We start from the raw sequence: 19,121 nt of genomic DNA, 5'->3' as shown, positions 1-19,121 counted from the left end.
TTGTAGTCCTTTTATATTTATTAGACCATGCTGTGTGCCAAATAAAAGTGATGTTTTATTTTAGGTGACTGTTAGTATTTATGGATTTCTAAACTTGCATTTCTCGTTTGATTAAGCACATAGCAAAGAAAACTGTTGTTCTGAGATTTTTAGGCATGCCTGAGAGGAAGATGGAGCAGTGTGTAGTCTTTGATTCCTGGGGGTGACCTGATAGTTAGTATGGTGGCATGTTTTACCGCGGTGGGAGGAGGGTGGGGGGAGAGGGTAGTGGTAATTGGCAAGGCATCTTTTTCAGTGGCTATTTGGACCGTCCCAGCCATATTAGTAGACACAGAACAGAAGAAAGTGAAAGCTCTTTGAGGATAGGGAGAAGCATGTGTTCAGGACAGAGGAGGCCACACGGTCCTGTTCGGCTGGCTCTGGGCTGACAAGCTGCACCAGACATGAGGGGTGGGCCCAGAGGTTCCAAGGGCCTCACTGTAAGGATCTTTGGCAGATGGAGGGCTCAGAAGAGTTCAGTCAGGATGGCGAGAAGACTTCAGGCTTCGTCACAGCAGGAATGGAAGGAACTGAGGTTGATTAACATAGGAAAAAAACAGATTAAGTTAAGGGGAGACACATCAAATAGTTCAAGTGCTGCCACAGGGAATAGCAGCCAGTCTCGCCGCCCTCTTGTGCTGGCGGGGCCAGAGCCCAGGGTGCGGGTCGCAGGCAGCGGAGGCGGGTGGGCCTGAGAGGAAGGCTGGGCTGTCTCTCCTGGACGGAGTGGGTTGTCCCAGGCAGACCCACTGGAGACATTCGCATTACCAGGATCCCTCCCGGCTCAGCTTCTGCTGTGCCTTTCATGTCTTTGTAATCCTTCAAAAGATCTAACATTAAAGTTCAAATAGGCATTCAAATATTTTTTATTAATTTCTTATGCCTTTTAGTTATACTTTGAGCCCAGGGACCGTACGCATGTAATCGTGTCTATAAGCCTCCACAGTGCTAATAAGTAAAGTGTCTTCAAAAGACAAACGTGAAAAAAGACACTAGTAACATCACAAATAATTGTAAAAGCTTCTGTCTGCCTCATGGCAACCCTGGAGCCGTGGAGTGGGCCTGCTGTGGATTTCTACACCGGCCGTGTCAGTGCTGATTCTGCTCACAGGGACTCTGATTTGGTCAAGATTCTGCTAGGCCCCAGCAGTGTGGGAACTAGAGCCCTTATTCTGACTTTCCCTTTGTGTGCTTTATCATTTTCCTCTGATTCTTAACTGTATCTCTAAGGGATTGAGTTAAGGCTGAATCAAATGCTCCATCACTCTTGTGTGCAGGCAAGGCTCTCGTTCTCAGGGCCTGCAGGGAGGTGGAGGGTGAGAGAGGAAAGAGGGTGGGATGTCTCTGGTATGGGTCTGGTGTATTTAGGGAGCCCACCCCTGCCCCTGTGAAGCAACAAATGAACAGTTTCAAATTAATCAAGAGCAAATTATGTGTATAATTTTGATCAGGAAAGCAGCAATATTGTCTGTGCTGGCATGCTTGGCAGACTGGCTCAAAGCCTCTGCTGAGTAATACTTGCTTGGAGAATATGATGTACTTTTGGAGGCTGTACAGGTTTCTTTAGGGAGCGGTGGAATTGCTGCTTTCTTTCCACTGTCTGCCTTCTTTTGGCCACAGGATCGGGTAGTTTCAGCACAGGGATGTCCTGGAGGCCTGGGGGTTTCCAGGCTGGACTAGCAGTAGTGTGATATTCTGGAGAGCAGATGTGCGATTCCTTCTGTCTCCCAGAGGCCGCAAGCTACTGACTAGCAAGCTGAAAGCCCCACACAGATCATCTGCAAGTTTAATATGCTCTTGTATATTCTGCCCAAATAACATCATGAAAGACAGCGATCCGTGTTGTAGTGACATGTGTACATGTGGAACTTGAAGGGAACGTATTTGGGTACATATGTCTGAGGGCTGCGGTATTATACATGCACACACACACACACATGCACACACACCCCACCATTTCATTTAGGGCTATTTAAAACCTTTACCCTCCACTAAAGTGATTACATTTCAAGCTTGCTAGACTGTACATACTTTTTAAGTCTCTTCAGGAGAATCACATAATACATAAGGTGAATCCTAATACATACACACACATTCTGTCTTTATGGAAAATGGCTGCTAATCCATGATCATTTTTTTTCCAGAAACAGGTTTTATGATAATATAGTAAAAATATTAAATTAGAAAATGCCTCACTAAGGGTTATAAAACCTTACCACAGTAGAGATAGGTAATTATCCCCTCTATAGCCTAAATGACAGTTTAAAAGAAATAAAAATGTTAGTGCTCATTACTTGCTTTTGTAGGTTGCAATAAAGGGTAAGTTAAATTTTAATTCAAGGAAGTGCCCCTGCTCTCGATTTCTACCTCAGGTCCAAGCCCCCTTAATTACTCAGTCGGTTGTCCGCCCGCACGGTACCAATGTGAATGCGTTTTCCACAGTGGACTTTCCCACTGGCCATTGAAACCGAGAATGTGGGGGAAGGAGTGGCAAAGGGAAGGCACTTCAGCTCAGAGATGCAGGCCTTGTTTCTTGATGTGACAGGGAGGAGGAATTACGTATTTAAAAAAAAACAAGTTCATTATTCATAGCCTTAAGGGGACCTTAAGTGTTAAACTCTACACTTACCCTGGAGAATCGGATGGAGACAAGAGTTAGCCTGAAGGATCGATAGTTGCGCTTCTCTGCATGGCTAAATCCCAGGTAGGAGAGATGCCGCAGGGGAAAATGTTCCGCCCAGTAGAGGGTGGTATGACTCTCAGTCCCACAGCGGCTGTTTGTTACCTGGGTTTTAGTTTTATTTTCTTTGGGATGGGTAAGGAATATGGATGCATTTTGTTTCTTTTCATATGCTCTACCTTTCCCTATGCATTGTTACCTGATCTAGTGACCATCTGGGTTTGGGAAAAAGAACAAGCAATCCTACACTATGGACTTACAGGGATATGCAGAGTTTCTAAGGAGAAAGTAGACTCGCAGTTTTAAGGGGTCAACTTCCAGATATATCCTTCTTCTAAAATTGATCTGCTTGAGAATACAATTGTACTGGAGGTGCAGGCTCTCCTTTAAGCCAACTTTTTCTCAGTGACCCTCTCCTACCTGATGAAAGGCCCATCTGGAACCATTTCTCAGTCTGACATGGGACATGGCCCTAGAGTGGGAAAACATCTAGGGCACCAAACAAAAGGACAGTTTGAAATGTTGGTGCAGGGATTAAGAAAGGAAGTGATCAAGGACTGGGTAACAAATCCCTTGCAGGTCAGATGGTTTCCAGGTCTTTATTTTCAACAAAATTAAAGAAGATCCTAATTGAGTTGTCAGCTGATAGATCACTAAAAATAACTTTTAGTGGTAGATCACTATGTGATTTTTTTGGACATAAAATTCAGAAAGAATGACAAGAATTGAGTGACACTGGTATAACAAAACTCTTCCATTTCCATCTACTTATTTATATGAAAAAGGTTTCTCAGCATTTATGTCTACAAAAACAGGGAATAGAATTGATACTGAATTCTTTCATTACAGCAATAAATAATATTCATCTATGGATGTGCAAACAAGTAGCAAGAAAAGCCTCATTTATCACATTAAGAAATGCTTTCCAATCACATTTAAAAATACTTATGTACATTAAATGTTCACTAAAATTATAATATATTGTATTGTTGTTATTGTGTATATTGATTGCATCCTAATAATAGTATCTGTAATGTGAACCCAATCTAGAAGAAATCTTTTTTTTAATTATTTAGAATATTAAGGTCAAGAAATTAAAAATATTTAATTATGATTTTTAAAATTTCAAAAGTATTTCAATTTACACACTTATTTTGTAGGCAAGAAATATGATATGGTGATCAATAAAAGACTTTCAAGCATAAAACAATTATATTAGGACGAAATTCTATAGAGAAAAGTAAAATAGAAATGCAAGTTTAAAAAGGAAAAGGTTCTATGAAATTTCCAACAGTTAAAGATTGTGTTTTTGTGCTATTTAAATGAATGAGAACAGACATCTAATCAAAATGCAATGTAGACTCCTTTGGGTGCATTACAAAATGGCTGTAAGAGTTTTTTTTTTCAAAGTTAATATTCACGACATTCTGGAAATACATATCCTTTGTGACTGTTTAAAGTCAATGTGAGAAATTTTATATGTCAACCTAAACATTTGAGGGGTGTGTGAGTTGTGGTTTTAAAAAGTTCTGTTAGAAGGTAGCAAGCAAAGAGGCTTGAAGCCCTCCACCCTGAGCTGTGTGCTTAGAGGCTGTGTCTTCCCCGGCTCTGCCCCAGGCTCTCAGTGAGTGGAAAGCTCGGCCAGTGGCCGGTGCGGGAGCCCTGGATGGATAGAGAAGGGCTGAGGCCAAGCTGAGAGGCCGGAACCCTGGAGGGCTCCATCCTGGTGGTGCTCCTGGGCCCTGGGGAGGGTTTGCTTTGTCTTTCTCCAGGGTTGGGTCTGAGGGATGGAGAGAATAGGTAGAGGAAAGGGGAGCAGGAAAGAATATGGCTACCACTATATTCTTGGTAAGAGATGATGTAAAACCTGAAATAGTGACGGTCTGGAGGGGCTGGGGAGTTTGAGATCCTCTTGGAAGATGAAAGTGGTCACTGATTGGTGGTAGTAGTTGAGGAATACATCAGAGTTGAAATTACTTTGGGATTGTTAGATTGGAATAATCCCTTATGCATATTCTTTCTTTCTGTAAAAAAAGAAAAAAATTTTAAGAACCCAAACCACTCAGCTTTCCAAGTTGCGTTGCCATGAACAGCTGCATATGTTTGTCGGCTTTGCCCACCTGAGTGTGAAATGATGTTCTATCGAAACATGGGTTTCAGCATTTCACTCTCTGCTCCTGACACGTGAACCCTGCTGCGGACAGTAACTGCTGCCTTCGGCCCAGGCGTTTCCCTGATATTGCAGTGCCGAGTGGAAGCATTTGCTCAGTGGTAATGATGGGGTCTGGTGCAAGCAAGCAAGGCGAGGTTGGAAAGGGTATGATTGTGATGGGCTAAATAGCCTTGCGCTTCTGCATTTCCTTCTCATCAGATGTTGGAGTCTTAAAGTCACACTGTCCTTTTTGTCATGGTGACTCTCCCCTTAATGTCATTTAATTTTTTGTTGAAATGGCTAGAGAGACTTGTACTTATTGGCTAACAGGCAGGCAGTAAAGTGAAGACTGGACAGAGCATTGCTGTCTCATGTGATGGAGCTGGTGGTTTGGAAGCGACTGCCTTTGCGAGTGAGGCTGCCCGCCATTCATTTGCCATTGGTCTGAGGCTGCCTTCCACCTTTGTAGGCTTGTCTGGGGCTGGGTGAGGGCGAGCCAGACAGATGTATACAGCAGAAGAACAAAAGAGATGGAAGGAGCTTAGGGTGAACCTGCCTTTGTCTGTAGGCCTGAACGCGGGGCTGGTTGGTAGTTCAGAATGAGAAGAGGGCTGGTAAGTTCCTGTAATAACCTTGGAGACCCATTGTTTTCTGGCCTGCACTTTCCCTGCCTTGTCCTGTGGTCCCTAACATGGTAAGGTTAGTTTAAATTCTTGGCTTCTACAGTTTCTTCTTTAAGATTTTTACTTTTGTGTGTGTGTGTGTGTGATATATTCTTCCCATTGCTGGATTTCTAATTGTATTTCTATTCCTAGCCACCACTATAGCGGGGTGATTTTAAAAAAAGACTAATAAGTTTTTGTGTTGAAGTCTTGCTGAACCAAAATAGCTCTTTTGAAGGGTGGTGTTTTTTTCTTTTTTTAAAGCCAGATTTGCTGATAATACCTCTCAGATAATGAGAGTGCTTTAAAAAGCTGCTTTGCTTAACAAGGATAGCAGGCTGTATTTTGTTGTTACATCTTGAAGCTATAAAACAGGGCAGGTATGACTTTCACCTGGGGTCCTTCCCCCTGGCCTTAGCCTGCCCTCACCCCGCCCCCAGGGTCGCTGGCTGGGCTTTTGCTCCCACAGCTGCGCTGACGCTGGCCTCAGTGGGCCGTTCCTGGGTGGCACACGGCGCTGCTGGTACAGACGTTCTTGTGGGGTTAACCTGCTTGGGACCTCTTGGCTCCTCGTGTCTGTTCCGGAGCATCTGCTCTCTGTGCACATGGAAAGTGTCCTGAAGCTTCACCACGATAGGAAGGATCCCACGCCATCCCACCACTCTTGGAGGTCTCCCAGGCTCAGCAGACAGCTGTGGCTAGATGTGTGTGTGTGTCCATTTCACAGCAGGGACAGAGGTGGGAAGTGATTCACTTTATTTTCAACAGCTCAAGACCCTGGCATGTTATGATTTCATTTTTAATGTCAGAACCCAACTTTAGAAATCAATTAGCCAATCGAATAATTTATTCTATTGAGAATAGAGAAAAGGGGGCTGGGACTGGGGCAGAACCTGGGTTTTACCACTGAAGAGCTGCACGTGTGGTATTAATTGGAATCTAGTTACTGGATCATTTTCATTGTTTTTCAAGTACTGCCAAGTCCAAGAAAATGTATGAAAACTAAATAAATTATATCCTCCTACATCCCATGTCTGATTGAATAATCCTCATGGTGTGGCAATCTCATACATCCTATTAAAATATTCCATCTTGTTTTCTTACTTGAAGAGCCTGTCTGTAAAGGGCAAAGTTATAGAAAACTCATTCCCTAGAGACAGGGTATCCAGCCACACCGGACTGTTTACATATTTTAGTATTTGGCTCCTTCTAGGTTTCTTCCTTTGCATTTGTGAATCAGCGCTGCGGGATGCATTTTTAATTAGATGGTCCTGTTTTCAATTGAAGAAACAGATTGGGGTATTTCCCAGCTACTTAGTTTCTTTTTCACCTTGAAAAGTTAACAATGTGTTAACCAATTTGTTTTGCTTGTCTTTCAGGACAGAGTTGTATCGATCTCTTTTTGGCAAACTCAACCTCCCTGAGGAAGGCCATAGGAACTGACAGCCCCGGTCTGTCTGGCTTCAGGCTTGAGGCGGGGCCTCGGAGCCCCCAGCGGCTGCCCATCCAACCCCAAACGAGGAGCCCCGTCGGCCTGCTGGGGTTGAGTGAGAGGGGAACGTCCCTGGGGAAGGACTCTGTTGGGAGCTAGTGCCTAATAAATCCCAGGAAGCAGGTTTCTCCGTCTCCAGGGCTTTGGTGTACAAGGTTGCTGTCCTTCTGGTCCTGCGACCACCACCAGTAAAGAGCCTTGTGGCTGCCGCCAAAGGTTATTCCACAAGCAGCGTGGTGGACTCAGCACAGCTCCTGGCCCGCAGTCAGTTGGATTTAGAGCTCTAGCAGGACAGCAGATTTGTTGGGAGGGTTTTCTTTTCTATTCTTTTCCTAGCCAGACAGCCTCCTTATACAACATAAAATTTCATGGAAGGAATAATTCTGGGGCAAGATGCTCTTCTCTGGGTGGATGATGTTTAATTATTTATCATGACTCTGAGGAGCAAGGAATCCCAAGAAACTATAACTATGCTTAGGAGACTTACTCCTTTTGTTTCTGCTTTTCGCCCATAAAGTTCTTCCAGATCCTTTTCTATTCTCACCACTCATTCCTAAACTGTGTTATTGTAAATCTAGCAGGAGGAGATGATTCACTTGTTTTTCATCCAAAGGTCAAAAGCTGGGAATTAAATCCCCATAAGGGGGATTTATTGGCCTGCTGTGGTCAACACACAGTGAAGATTATCTTGCATAAGTAATGTGTGCATCTAGGTATGTCAGTATAGGTCCTTTACCCAAATCTTTATTTAGAGTCATGGAATTGGAGAAGAATTGTTGAATCTAGGCAACTAAGTGCAGTTTCTAGTTAATAACTTTTCACTACTTTTAAAATCAGGTTTTGATAGTGTTGTAAAATGTCAAAACAAAGTGAGAAATTTCTGTGCCCAGGAATCCTACATATCGTTGACTTGGTGATGGAGTACTGCTGCCCAGTGCCTGCAGGCTGTCTCCAAACTCCGCGAGTCCCGGATGTCATCTCCATCAGTTTAGTTGTAACATAAGTGTGTTTGCTGAGCCTGAGATGGGGCAAACAGGAGGTGGGGGAGAGGGCTTTCCGTCTCAGATTAATTGGACCTTGGTACGTGGTGGTTTGTTTTTCCTATATTGGTAGTTACCTCTTGGGCTCGACTATTAGGGAAATGTTTAATTTTCAGCACATCTCCAGGGACCCAAAAGGTCAATTAGGAGAAATAGGAGAATTCCCTGACTTACTTATTTAAAAATGGTCACTTTTTAAAATATAGAACATCTAATCCAGCCCATCTAGCCTGAGGATTCCAGTAAGTAGCAAGTAAGTTATCTGTTAATACTGAACTTTCTATGAGCCTGAGCCAACCCACATTTCCTAAAGAGAGAGAACCTCCTTGTCATAGTCACTCTTTATCTGATGAGGAAAAATATTATAAACAGGTACTTCAAAATATTTGGAGTCTAATGTATTTACTTAAAATGAATTAAAAACGGGAGAGATGAGAAAGGATGAACTGACAGAATTTTCAGTAAAATGCAGGAACTGACTTGCATTTTAAAATTCAGAAGACTATCCTCCTTCCAGCCAAGAATAAATTGGAAACCATTTTAATTGACACAGATACTGCAATTCAACTGTTACTAGAAAGACAGATTAGTTGATTGATTTGCATTTTAATAAAACTAATACTTTACATTTTGGTAGCTAATGCTGATTTTTAAAGAGTTCAGAACAGTTATCAAGAGTTTCAACCCAGAGCCCCTTTTCAGTGTTGACTGAAGCATTCCTCTCTTTTGTGTGGAGTTTGCTTATTTTATTTTTGCCCAGTTGCCTGCTTCACGTACAACATTCTTAAAGCATAGACCTTGAAGATCTCGCCTGGACAGCAAGGCAGTCAGCGGGTCACCGCAAATGCGTGGCAGTGTCCTGCCTAGCTCAGGTTTGGGTTGGGGATAGGAGCTGAGGAGGATGCATTAGCCCCTTCTTCAGGATGGAGAAGACATCAGGCCTGCTTTCTTGTCTTATTTTATTTTTACTTTAAAATTAATTGCAGAAAGTAGAAGGGACAAATAAAAATAAGACTCAGCTGTAATCCCACCACTCGAAATAATCATTTCTCAGTATTACCATTTTAGTGCTTTCACTGTTGTAGTCTTCCTCTGTGTGCGGGCATGACCATGCTGATGGGCCTGGGATTCTCCCTGGAGAGGAGCCAGAGAGCAGTGAAGGTGGAAGCCTTAGTCTTTTCTGTGTTTGCTTTTGGACTGTTTGAAATGTTTTACTTACCCTTTTAAAAGCAATCAAAACCAAAATATCCATACAGGCACACCCAACCCTGCTTCCAACACTCATACACACCAGCAGTACATAGTATTCTCCATTTTGATATTAATATCACAACAAAAAATTATTTCCAGATTTTTACAGATATCATTTAAGTCATTTTAATTGCTAACTAATAATTCCACTTGAGGCATGTATCACCGATATTTAACCAAATCCCCTGATGTTGGACATTTAGGTGGTTTCCAGATTGTTTGCTATTAGGAATAATATTGCAAGAACATGTGTGTGCATAAGCTTGTTTATTGTGTTTTTTAAAATTATTGTTTTTTTTTTGGCATTTATTTTTAGGAGTCAAATGAACCAGGTTAAAGAGTCTAAATATTTTAAGGCTTTTGGTACATATTATTGAGTCTTACTTTAGGACCCTTGTTCACACCTCTTCACTTGCCTGGGCTGGTTCATCTGCAGTAAAATGTCTTGAGAAGCAGAAAGGAGATTGGCTCTGGAGTTGGATCCTGGGTTTATTTCTTGCTCCCCAGGGAACCCTTCAAACCAGCCTCCTCCTTTGGGATGATTAAAGAGCTGCAGCATATAATGTGCTCTGAGCTGCTCCAATGAAAGATGGTGGATAAATAGAAAGTGACACCCTTGTCTCCCTCCTTGGCCCCCATAGCTTTTTTTTTCTGGCTGCTAGACCACATATAATTTGCTCTCCACTCTCCCCTCCAGTTTTCATTGTTCTTGCTACTTTGAGGTCTCCACCCTGGCATCTCCCAGGCAGGCTTTCTTTGCCTTGTATGGTTTGAGTTCCTCCCTGCTGCTCCATACTTTGTTTCTGGTGGATAACCAGTGGTTTCTGGGGTCACTATACAAGATCATTATTGTGCATCGTCTGGGTCTCCTTTCCCAGCAGAAGACACTGCAGAAAGCCGGCTCCAACTATTTCGGTAACAGATCCACATCTCTGCTTTAGGAGAGTTTGCTTTTAGAGTAGAGGTTGATTTTCCTAGTCTCAACATGCATACTACAATCCTTCCAAGGATTGTATTGCCTCTTTACCTCTTACCATTTGATCAAAAGGGAGCTGAGTTTGAGGCTCAGAACAAATCCAAATGTGAACATTAGTTACTCTCCAGCTGGCACTCTGGAAATGTAACATGTTAATGCCAAGATCTGGATCTTAAAGGAGGGAGCCACAGGTCTCAGCAAAGCTTTACAGACAAGTAGAGGTGAAGGGTGCCATGAAGGAGCCCAAGGCTGCCATGCAGAGTGTGGGTGTTTCATGTCAGGACATCCACCTGCCCCTCTGGTGACACCATTATCATGTGACCCTGTGTCCTTGCTGTTCGGCTGCTGTACCTTTAATAAAGACAAATAAACAGTGGTCCTTGTCTAAAACGAATGAGCCTTGTTTTCTGCGTCTCTTTTAGTTCTTTTTCTTCATAACATTTAGAAATAATTGCCAGTATTTTAGTAAGTTCATTAACTAATTCTCTCCTAGGTCTGGGGGATCCATATCACCGCTGACTTGTGTATATTCAATTTGTCCAGCAGCTCTATCGATGGCATCCTCGCCACCTGATCCTGTGTACAGAGCAGAGGGCCGTGGGGAATACAGAGGGATGCACCTTCTCTAGCTTCTGTTTTTCTTGTAAGTCTATAGATTTCCTTTACCATGCCTTTCTTGCCCATCGTGTGGGGTCTGCCAATAGGGTCATTGCCTTAGCATTTGTATTCCCCAGAAGTTTGCTTGGTTTATTTCCTTTGGTTCAAGGTTCTCAGCGTTCATTTGTTGAGGTCAAGGACATTGAATTTTCAGGAAAGAAAATTTAAAAGAATATAAAAAACAAAATGAAACAAAACCAATTCCACGTTACTGGTAGGGTAAGAAAGGAACAGAAGGTCCCCAGTAGGCCTGCGACAATCACACACACAGATTCCGCTCCCATCCCACCCCCCATCCCCCACCCCACACACACACTGGATTATTGGGGAGCTCAGCCCCCATGCAGGGCTGTGATTCCTCTCCCCAGGCGAGGTAGATGCTGTGTCTGGGGGCGTGTTACCACGTTATAGCAGAGCCCATGGTCCAGGGATGAGCTTCTACTGTGTTTCGAGTAGGGGACAGATGGCAATGAAAGGCATGGGTAGTGGAAAGGATCTTGGAACAGATACAAAAACTGGCGTGGCGAGGGACCTTGAGCAGTCGCTTAGCCTTTGGGCCTCATGGTCCTCATTAGTAATAAAAGAAGTTCAGCTAAACTGGGTTCTGAGGACCTTCCCATTCTAAAGCAGCTGTTTCTAAGTAAAGGCAGCTTCCTAGACTTGGGATTGAGCTCAGGTGTGAGACTTGTCTGTTCATTCAGATATTTATTGTCCTCCTGCCCTGTGCCAGGCACTGTTCAAGGTTTGACAAAAGGCTGTTTGGTTAGGTGACCTGGTCTCGGGGGGGCCCTGTTGCTCTCCTGCTCTGTGGAGTTCTGCGCACTCTAACTTGGGCCTGGTGAAAATCTATTGATCCACAGGAGTTGTCACCAGTGATCCTGGCTGCCACTCCTTGAAGTCCAGGCTCTAAGCCCACTTTCAGGCATGGTGTTGCTTTCCCTGGCAGGAGGGCAGCGGCCTGGCACTCGTGGGCACTTCCTCCTGGGCCTCTAAAGTCCGCCTCTGAAAGGCCGGGTGCATTAGTATGCAGGGAGCGCGGATATATCGAGCACAGGAGAGTTAGCCTGCAGCCCTGTGATTTCTTCTTTCCTCAGCCTGCGAGGCCGGCCACCTTCCTCTCCCCAGAGCGTCTAGACCACAGTTACCCAGTAGAACTTTCTGGGATGATGGAAATATCATCCTATCATTCTGCGCTGTCCACTACGGTAGTCACAACCACGTGTGGCTTTTGAGCACCTGGGACGTGGGTGTGACTGAAGGACTGAAAATTAAATTTTATTTAATTTAAATGTGAGTAACTCTCTGTGGCTAATGACTACTGTATTGGACACCTCAGATCTATATGAGTCTGGCCAGCTGGTTTCAAGTCACAGCAAACCCTGAAACTGGAAGTGGTCGGTGCCGTCACTGCCCTGAGCCCAGCATGGGTGGCTGGGGACTGGGAGGTGACCTCCTCCATGGGACCTTGGCCCTGAAACCCGAGTGGGCCTGGGCGGGGAGGCGGCTTCCTGCCTCGGTGGCCAGAGGGGCTGAGGGGGGCCCTGGGAGGTAGACTCAGCTCTTCTCTTCTCCTAGGTTGGAGCTGGCTCTGTGATGCTGTAAAATTATTTTCCAGGTTGCCTCTTGTGTTCTTTAAAGTCAGAGCACACAGCATTTGGTTTCAAGAGCTAAATGTGAGGCTAATAGGGAACACTTTAAATGTGGTAACTCCTAGTTCCTATTGTTTGAGGAGATGAGCAAGAAGGAGCAGGAGCTTTTGAATTGGCTTCTCGGTGTCTTAGCAGATTCCTCGTTGCTCCTGTCCCTCCTGGCCCCCAACCCGTGTGCGAGATGTCCTCACAGGTCTTGGGAGTGGCGGCTTCCCAGGCTGGGAGGCCACTGCTTCACCTTCTGACCCTGCTGGTCGGGTCAGAGCCTTGTGCCCCGGTGTGTGGGGGAGGCCCCTGCGGCCTGGCCGGGCCTGCGGAGGGAGCCCCGGGGCTCGGGACTGTGCCTCAGGCTTTGGGGCCCCGTAGGGAGTTTGCGTTTTTAAGGCCACATCCTGAGCTTCGGGGAGGACAGTGAGAGGGGGCGGATGTCAGCCCTAGTTCTCAGTTATATAATTAAACAGATTTTTCCTTCCTGGCAGAACAAAAAGAGGCCAAGGTCAGCCTAACTGAAACCCCAAGGTTGCTTCTCCAGAAGTGGCCTGAGTGAGGGGCCATGGTAGGTTCCCCTCTTCCCAAGCCCGCGCCCTGCCCCGCCGCCTACCACACAGGAGAGAATGATCTGCTGGGCCTGGGGCTCGGCCTCCTCTCCGACAGCCAAAGACTGGTCTCAAGGGCCGTTGAAACGGGTCACTTAGTTATTTCTGAGGATGTCAGCCTGGCTGGCTCTTCTGAAGTTGTTCATTACTAGATAAGTGATGGTGAAATAGTAATTCTTTTTTAATTGCGGATATGGCTGCTAATTAGAATCCAGGCATGTATTCTTTACACCTGTTTAATACACTTAACTTGCTCCAGAGTGGAAGGACTTTCTCATCTCCTTCTCTCTTCCCCACCCCCAGAAGAGAATTTCAACTTTAAGACAAACAACTTCATTTACAAGTGTGTCTCTAATTAGCTGCAGAATTAGGAAAGCTGAGTTTTCCCCCATAGATCGGCTAAACCCTCGAGGGAGACTGGTGGAATAGAGAGAATCGCATTTCCAATTATTTTGTTGAATTGCTAATTTAGTTATTGTGCCTGGTGTAATTGTGATGGGTATTGGGTGTGCAATTCAATTTGTTTTAAATATTTGTGGGAAGGCTGATCAGTAATGGAGCTGACCTATTTTGTGGCCCAAATTGAGAAAAAAGACTAAAACACAACAGCCACAAAGATATAGTTTGTTTCCATTTTTATTTTGATCTCTCTCATCCCTCTTAAGACCATTGATGCAACAAAAGGATTAAATTAAAAGATGACAGCACTTTGATCTTCCCCCGTTGAAAGCTTAACCGTCCTGGCTAGTTTAATGTGCAGATATTTTAGGGTAGAGTTTTAGATGCATTGCTAGAGTTGAGTAGTTTCCACCTCCTCAATTGCATTTCCGTGTGCCTAGAAGTGATTTTGGGTGTTGGACTTTTGAATAGTGGATGAAACAGTGGAGTCAGTAGCTGCAGCAAACAGTGCAAAGACATAACCACCGGATAGCTACTCCTGCCAGGCTGAAGCCCCTTGCAGAGCCTGGGAACCTGTGTGGAAAGGAAGGCACCTGGCCGGGGGTGGCGCCCTCGCAGGGACTGGGGAGGAGCACCCCACCGGTTTCGAGTCAGTGCCGTGCCCTGGCTGCCGATGGTGACTGCAGTTGGAGCTCCTCGAGGGCCGAGCTTGCGTTTCTCCCTCTGTGGTCTCCCCACCACTCAGCCAGAGTTTGGACCAGCCGGACCACCAGGTCTGTGGTTTAAGATTGTTTACATTCCTGTTGGGTGCTGAGCAAACGAATCCCATCTGGGGCCAGGGCAGGGCTGTGGCTTGCAGGGAAGAGCCCTGCAAAGGCTCTGCTGGGAGTTACGGACACAGAGATCAAGTCCAGGACTTGTGCTTTGGCCCTGGTTACTGTGGAGCTCGTGTGTGAGCACCGGGATGTTCCGGTCATGGTTACTGCAGGTGCCTGGGGCCCCTCACCCTTGGCATCATCGCGCCAGCCCCCCGCCGGGCTTTCTCAGACCCGGGGTAGCACGTGGCTGGGACAGAGTGGACGGTGGCAAACCAGAGGAAGTTTTGAGGAAAGGTATTGATAAAATGGGTCATAGAAGCAGCTGTTGGGATGAATTTCATCACAAGAGGATCGTTTTGTAACTCAGCTTAGAAAGGTGCCTAGGATCAATTTCCCTGCTTAGCCACTGAATAGACGCTTAAACGTCATTATTCCTATGCGAGAGACCATCAGGGCCCACAGAAGGCACCTGAGGCCCAGGTGGTCATCATCCTCTTAACAGGCCCTTCTAGAGGAATTGGGAGAGAACAGCTAATGGACAACGCAGCTCTTGGTCTTGAGGAGGGGCTGGGTTTTGTGGGAGGACGGATGGGTAAATCATCATTGTGCAAGCAATGGATGGCATGAACTAAATATAAACCAGTGAGTGTTGAAGGATGAGAAGGAGTTTGTGGTAACAGGTGCAAAGCCATGGTAGAAGGGCAGCTGTTGGGTGTTTGCATAAGGTTGGTAGTTATGGGTAGCTTAGGGCTGCAGACAATGGGCCAGGAGGTGGGCCAGGGCGAGATCTGCACTGGGTCTGCTTGGACCCAGCTGTGGACTGAGAAGGCTGTGACTGGAGCTGGCTTTTAGGATGGGCATTGCCAAGAGTGTTCGAGTCTGAGATGAATTAGGAGGGCTTGCAGCCACCGAAAATTCCTTATGGAACGAATCAGGTTGTAAATGAGTAATTGTGAAATCTATTGTGGCTGTAAATGTTTGATTCACGAAGGACTCTTCTCTTCTGGTTTAAAACAAACCAGAGTATGCTGTGTTAACTTTTTATTATGAAACATTACAAACACACAAAAGTAGAGGGAATAGTATAATGAACCCCCATTTCCCACCCCACCCACTTTCAGCACTGACCAGTATATTGCCAAACTTGTTTCCTGTATACCTCTGCAACCCTTCCCTCTTGCTGGTTATATTTGTAAAGCTTTATTATTGAGGTATGATTTACATGCCATAAAATTTATCCATTGTATATGTACAATTCAGTGATTCTTAGTAAATTTATTGAGTTGTGCTACCGTCAATATAATCCAGTTTTAGAACATTTCACCACTCCAACAAATTCCTACATACCCGCTTTTATCCCCAGTCCCAGGCAATAACTGATCTGCTTTCTATAGGTATAGATTTGCCTTTTCTGAACGTTTCATGTAAAAATAATACAATATGTTGCCTTTTGTGTATGGCTTCTTTCGCTTAGTGTAAGGTTCCTCCATGTTATAGCATATGTGGTAGTTCATTCCTTTTTATTGCAGACTAGTACCCCATTGTATGGATATACCACATTTTATCCATTCACCTATTGATGAACAATTGGATTGTTTCCAGATTTGGGCTATCATCTATAAAACTGATACGAATAATCACTTACAAGTCTTTGTGTAACATATGTTTTCATTTCTCTTGCATAGATACCTAGGCATGGAATTGCTGGGTCAATTGCTAAACTGTTCCAAAGTGGCAGTACCATTTTACATTCCCACCAGCAATGTATGAAGCTTCCAGTTTCTCCACATCATTGATAATACTTATTATTGCTGTTTTATGATTATAACCATTCTGGTAAGGAGTGGACTCTCATGGTTTCTGTTTACACTTTCTGAATGACTAATAATGTTGACCATCTTTTTATGTGCTTATTAGTTATTCATATATCTGGTGAAATTTCTATTCAAATCTTTTGCTTGTTTTTAATTGAGTCATTTGTATTATTGAGTTGTAAGACTTCTATATATATTTTGGATACAAGTCCTTTATCGGATATGTGATTTGCAAATTATTTTACGTTAGCCTGTGGCTTGTCTTTTCGTTTGCTCCATTGTCTTTGAAAGCACAAAAGTTTTTAATTTTGATGAAGTCTGATTTATCAGTTTTGTCTTTTAATAGATAGTGCTTTTGTTATTGTATCTAAAAAGTCCCAACCTGAGGGCACCAGGATTTTATCCTATATTTTCTTCCAGATGTTTTATAGTTTTGACTCTTATATTTTAGGTCTGTGGTCCATTTTGAGTGAAATGTTGCATATGGATCTCGAACTGCTCCAGCACCATTTTTCGAAAAGACAATCCTTTCCCCCATTGAGTTGCTTTTACTCCTTTGTAAAAAATCAACTGACCATAAATATAAGGATTTCTGGACTCTCAATCTGCTCCATTTTAAATGCCTGTTTTTAATCAGTAAAAGTTTTGAAATCAGGTAGTCTTAAGTCCTCCGACTTTCCTGTTTTATTAAAATTGTTTTGGCTATTCTAGGTCTTTTGTATTTCCATATGAAATCTGTCAATTTTGAGAAAAATGTCTGCTGGGGTTTTGATAGTTATTGCATTGAATCTATGGATCAATTTGGGGAGAATTGGCATTGTAACAAAAGTGAGTCTTTCAATTCATGAATATGGAATGTCTCTCCATTTATTTATACTTTAATTCCTCTCAGCAAGGTATTGTAATTTTTAGTGTGCAAGTTTTCCATTTCTTTTGTTAAAATTTATTGCTATGTTTTTAAATTGTTTTTGATGCTATTGCGAATGAAATTATTTTCTTAATTTCATTTTAGGATTTCTCCTTGCTAGTATAGAGAAGTATACTTGATTTTTTGACTATTGACCTTGTATATTGCAACTTTGCTGAATATATTTTAGTTTTAGTAGGGTTTTTTTTTTTAATGGGTCATGATCTTGAACTCTGTGTATAAAGACAGCTTTACTCCTTCCTTTCCAATTTGAAAGCCTTTACTTATTTATTTATTTGTTTGTTTGTTTAGCCTTACTGCACTGGCTAGAACGCTGGGTCAATGTTATGTTGTGGTGGCAAGAGCAGACAACTTGCTCCTCTTCCTGTTCTTGGGGGAAAAACATTCAGACTTTCATAGTAAGTATGAGGTTAGCTGAGGTTTTTATAAATTCCCTTCATCAGATTGAGGAAGTTCCCTTCTATCCATAGTTTGTTGAGAATTTTTATCTGGAATGGGTGTTGAATTTTATCAAATGCCTTTTCTGCATCTGTTGAGATGATCATTTTTTTTTTATCCTTTATTAATATGGTATATTACATTAATTGATTTTGGATATTAAACTAATCTTGCACACCTGGGACAAATCCTACCTGGCCATGGTATAGAAATTTTTTTATATGTTGCTGGATTCATTTTGCTAATGTTTGCTAAGGATTTTTACATCTATTTCCATGAAATATATCAGTCTGTAGTTTTCCTGTGATGTTTTTGTTTGGCTTTGATGTCAGGATAATACTGTTCTCAGGTGAGTTGGGAAGTGTTCCCTCTTCTGTTTTCTAAAAAGTTTGTGAGGGACTGGGATGATTTCTTCTCCAATATTTGAGAGAATTCACCAGTGAAGCCTTCTGGGACTGGGCATTTCTTTATGGGAAGCTTTTTAATTACTAATTTAATTTCTTTACGGTTATATTCATTTTCTGTGTCCTCTCAAGTAAGTTTTGGTAGACTTGTATCTTTCTAGGAATTTGTCCTTTTATCTAAATTGTCTCATTTGTTGGCATTAAGTTGTTCATAATATTGCTTTATAATTCTTATAATTTCTGTAAGGTCACTAGTGATGTCCCTCTTTCCTTCCTGATTTGGACATTTGTGTCTTATTTTCTCCCTTGTTTGTCAATTTTGTTGATCTTTTCAAAGAACCAAATGTTGGTTCTATTGATTTTTCTCTATTGTTTTCTGTTTCTATTTCATTAATCAATCTTCACTCACATCTTTATTTTTTTTCCCCACATTCTGTTTGTTTGGGTTTATTTTGCTCTCATCTTTAAAATTTCTTAAGGTATAAACTTAAGTTATTGCTTGAGACCTGTTATTGCTGAATTGTCTATTTCTCCTTTCAATTCTGCCAAATTTGTTTGACCTATTTTCAGGCTCCATTGTTAGGTGTGCATACATCTACAATTGTTAAATCTTCCTGAAAGATTGATACTTTTATCATTGTAAATGTTCCTTTTTTTGTCTCTGGTGCTATTTCTTATCTTAAAGTGTATTTTTCCATTACTATTATAACTGCACCACTCTCTTATAGTTACTGTTTGCCTGGTATATATTGTTTTCTATACTTTCAACCTATTTGTAACTTTGAATCTAAAATGTTTCTTGTTGAGCATATATAGTTGTATTTTTTTTTTTAAATCCAGTCTGATAGTCTCTGCCTTTTGATTAGAGAGTTTAGTCCTTTCACATTTAATGCAATTACTGATAAGGTTGTGTTCTTTTGTTTCTCCTTTACTGCTTTAATTTGTGTTACATAGTGTACCATTTAAATTCCTTTGTTGTTGTTTTTAACCATATATTTTTAAAGATATTTTCTTAGTTTTAGGGATTAAAATATGTATCTTAATTTATCACATATTATTTTATGCAATTTTATGTCTTTTAAAGGTGCCAAAGAGAAGAAAAGAGAAAACACACACACATTTTCTC

The 19,121-nt window shown here is 42.7% G+C and overlaps 1 protein-coding gene across 2 annotated transcripts in view; it reads left to right on the top strand.

Moving 5' to 3' along the window:
* The window catches only part of AATF (apoptosis antagonizing transcription factor), a 127,937-nt gene extending 117,251 nt beyond the window's left edge, over positions 1 to 10,686 (top strand). For both annotated transcript variants that reach the window (XM_037808146.1, XM_037808145.1), the window contains one exon: positions 6,913 to 10,686. In XM_037808146.1, the coding sequence (XP_037664074.1) occupies positions 6,913 to 6,976 (64 nt within the window). In that variant the 3' untranslated portion in view covers positions 6,977 to 10,686. The remainder of the gene's footprint in view (positions 1 to 6,912) is intronic.
* The last annotated feature ends 8,435 nt before the right edge of the window (positions 10,687 to 19,121 follow it).

Source organism: Choloepus didactylus, chromosome 18 (genome assembly GCF_015220235.1).
Source record: "Choloepus didactylus isolate mChoDid1 chromosome 18, mChoDid1.pri, whole genome shotgun sequence".
Classification (NCBI taxonomy): domain Eukaryota; kingdom Metazoa; phylum Chordata; class Mammalia; order Pilosa; family Megalonychidae; genus Choloepus; species Choloepus didactylus.
Note: the sequence above shows the minus strand (reverse complement) of the source record. Positions and strands in the feature narration are given on the sequence as shown.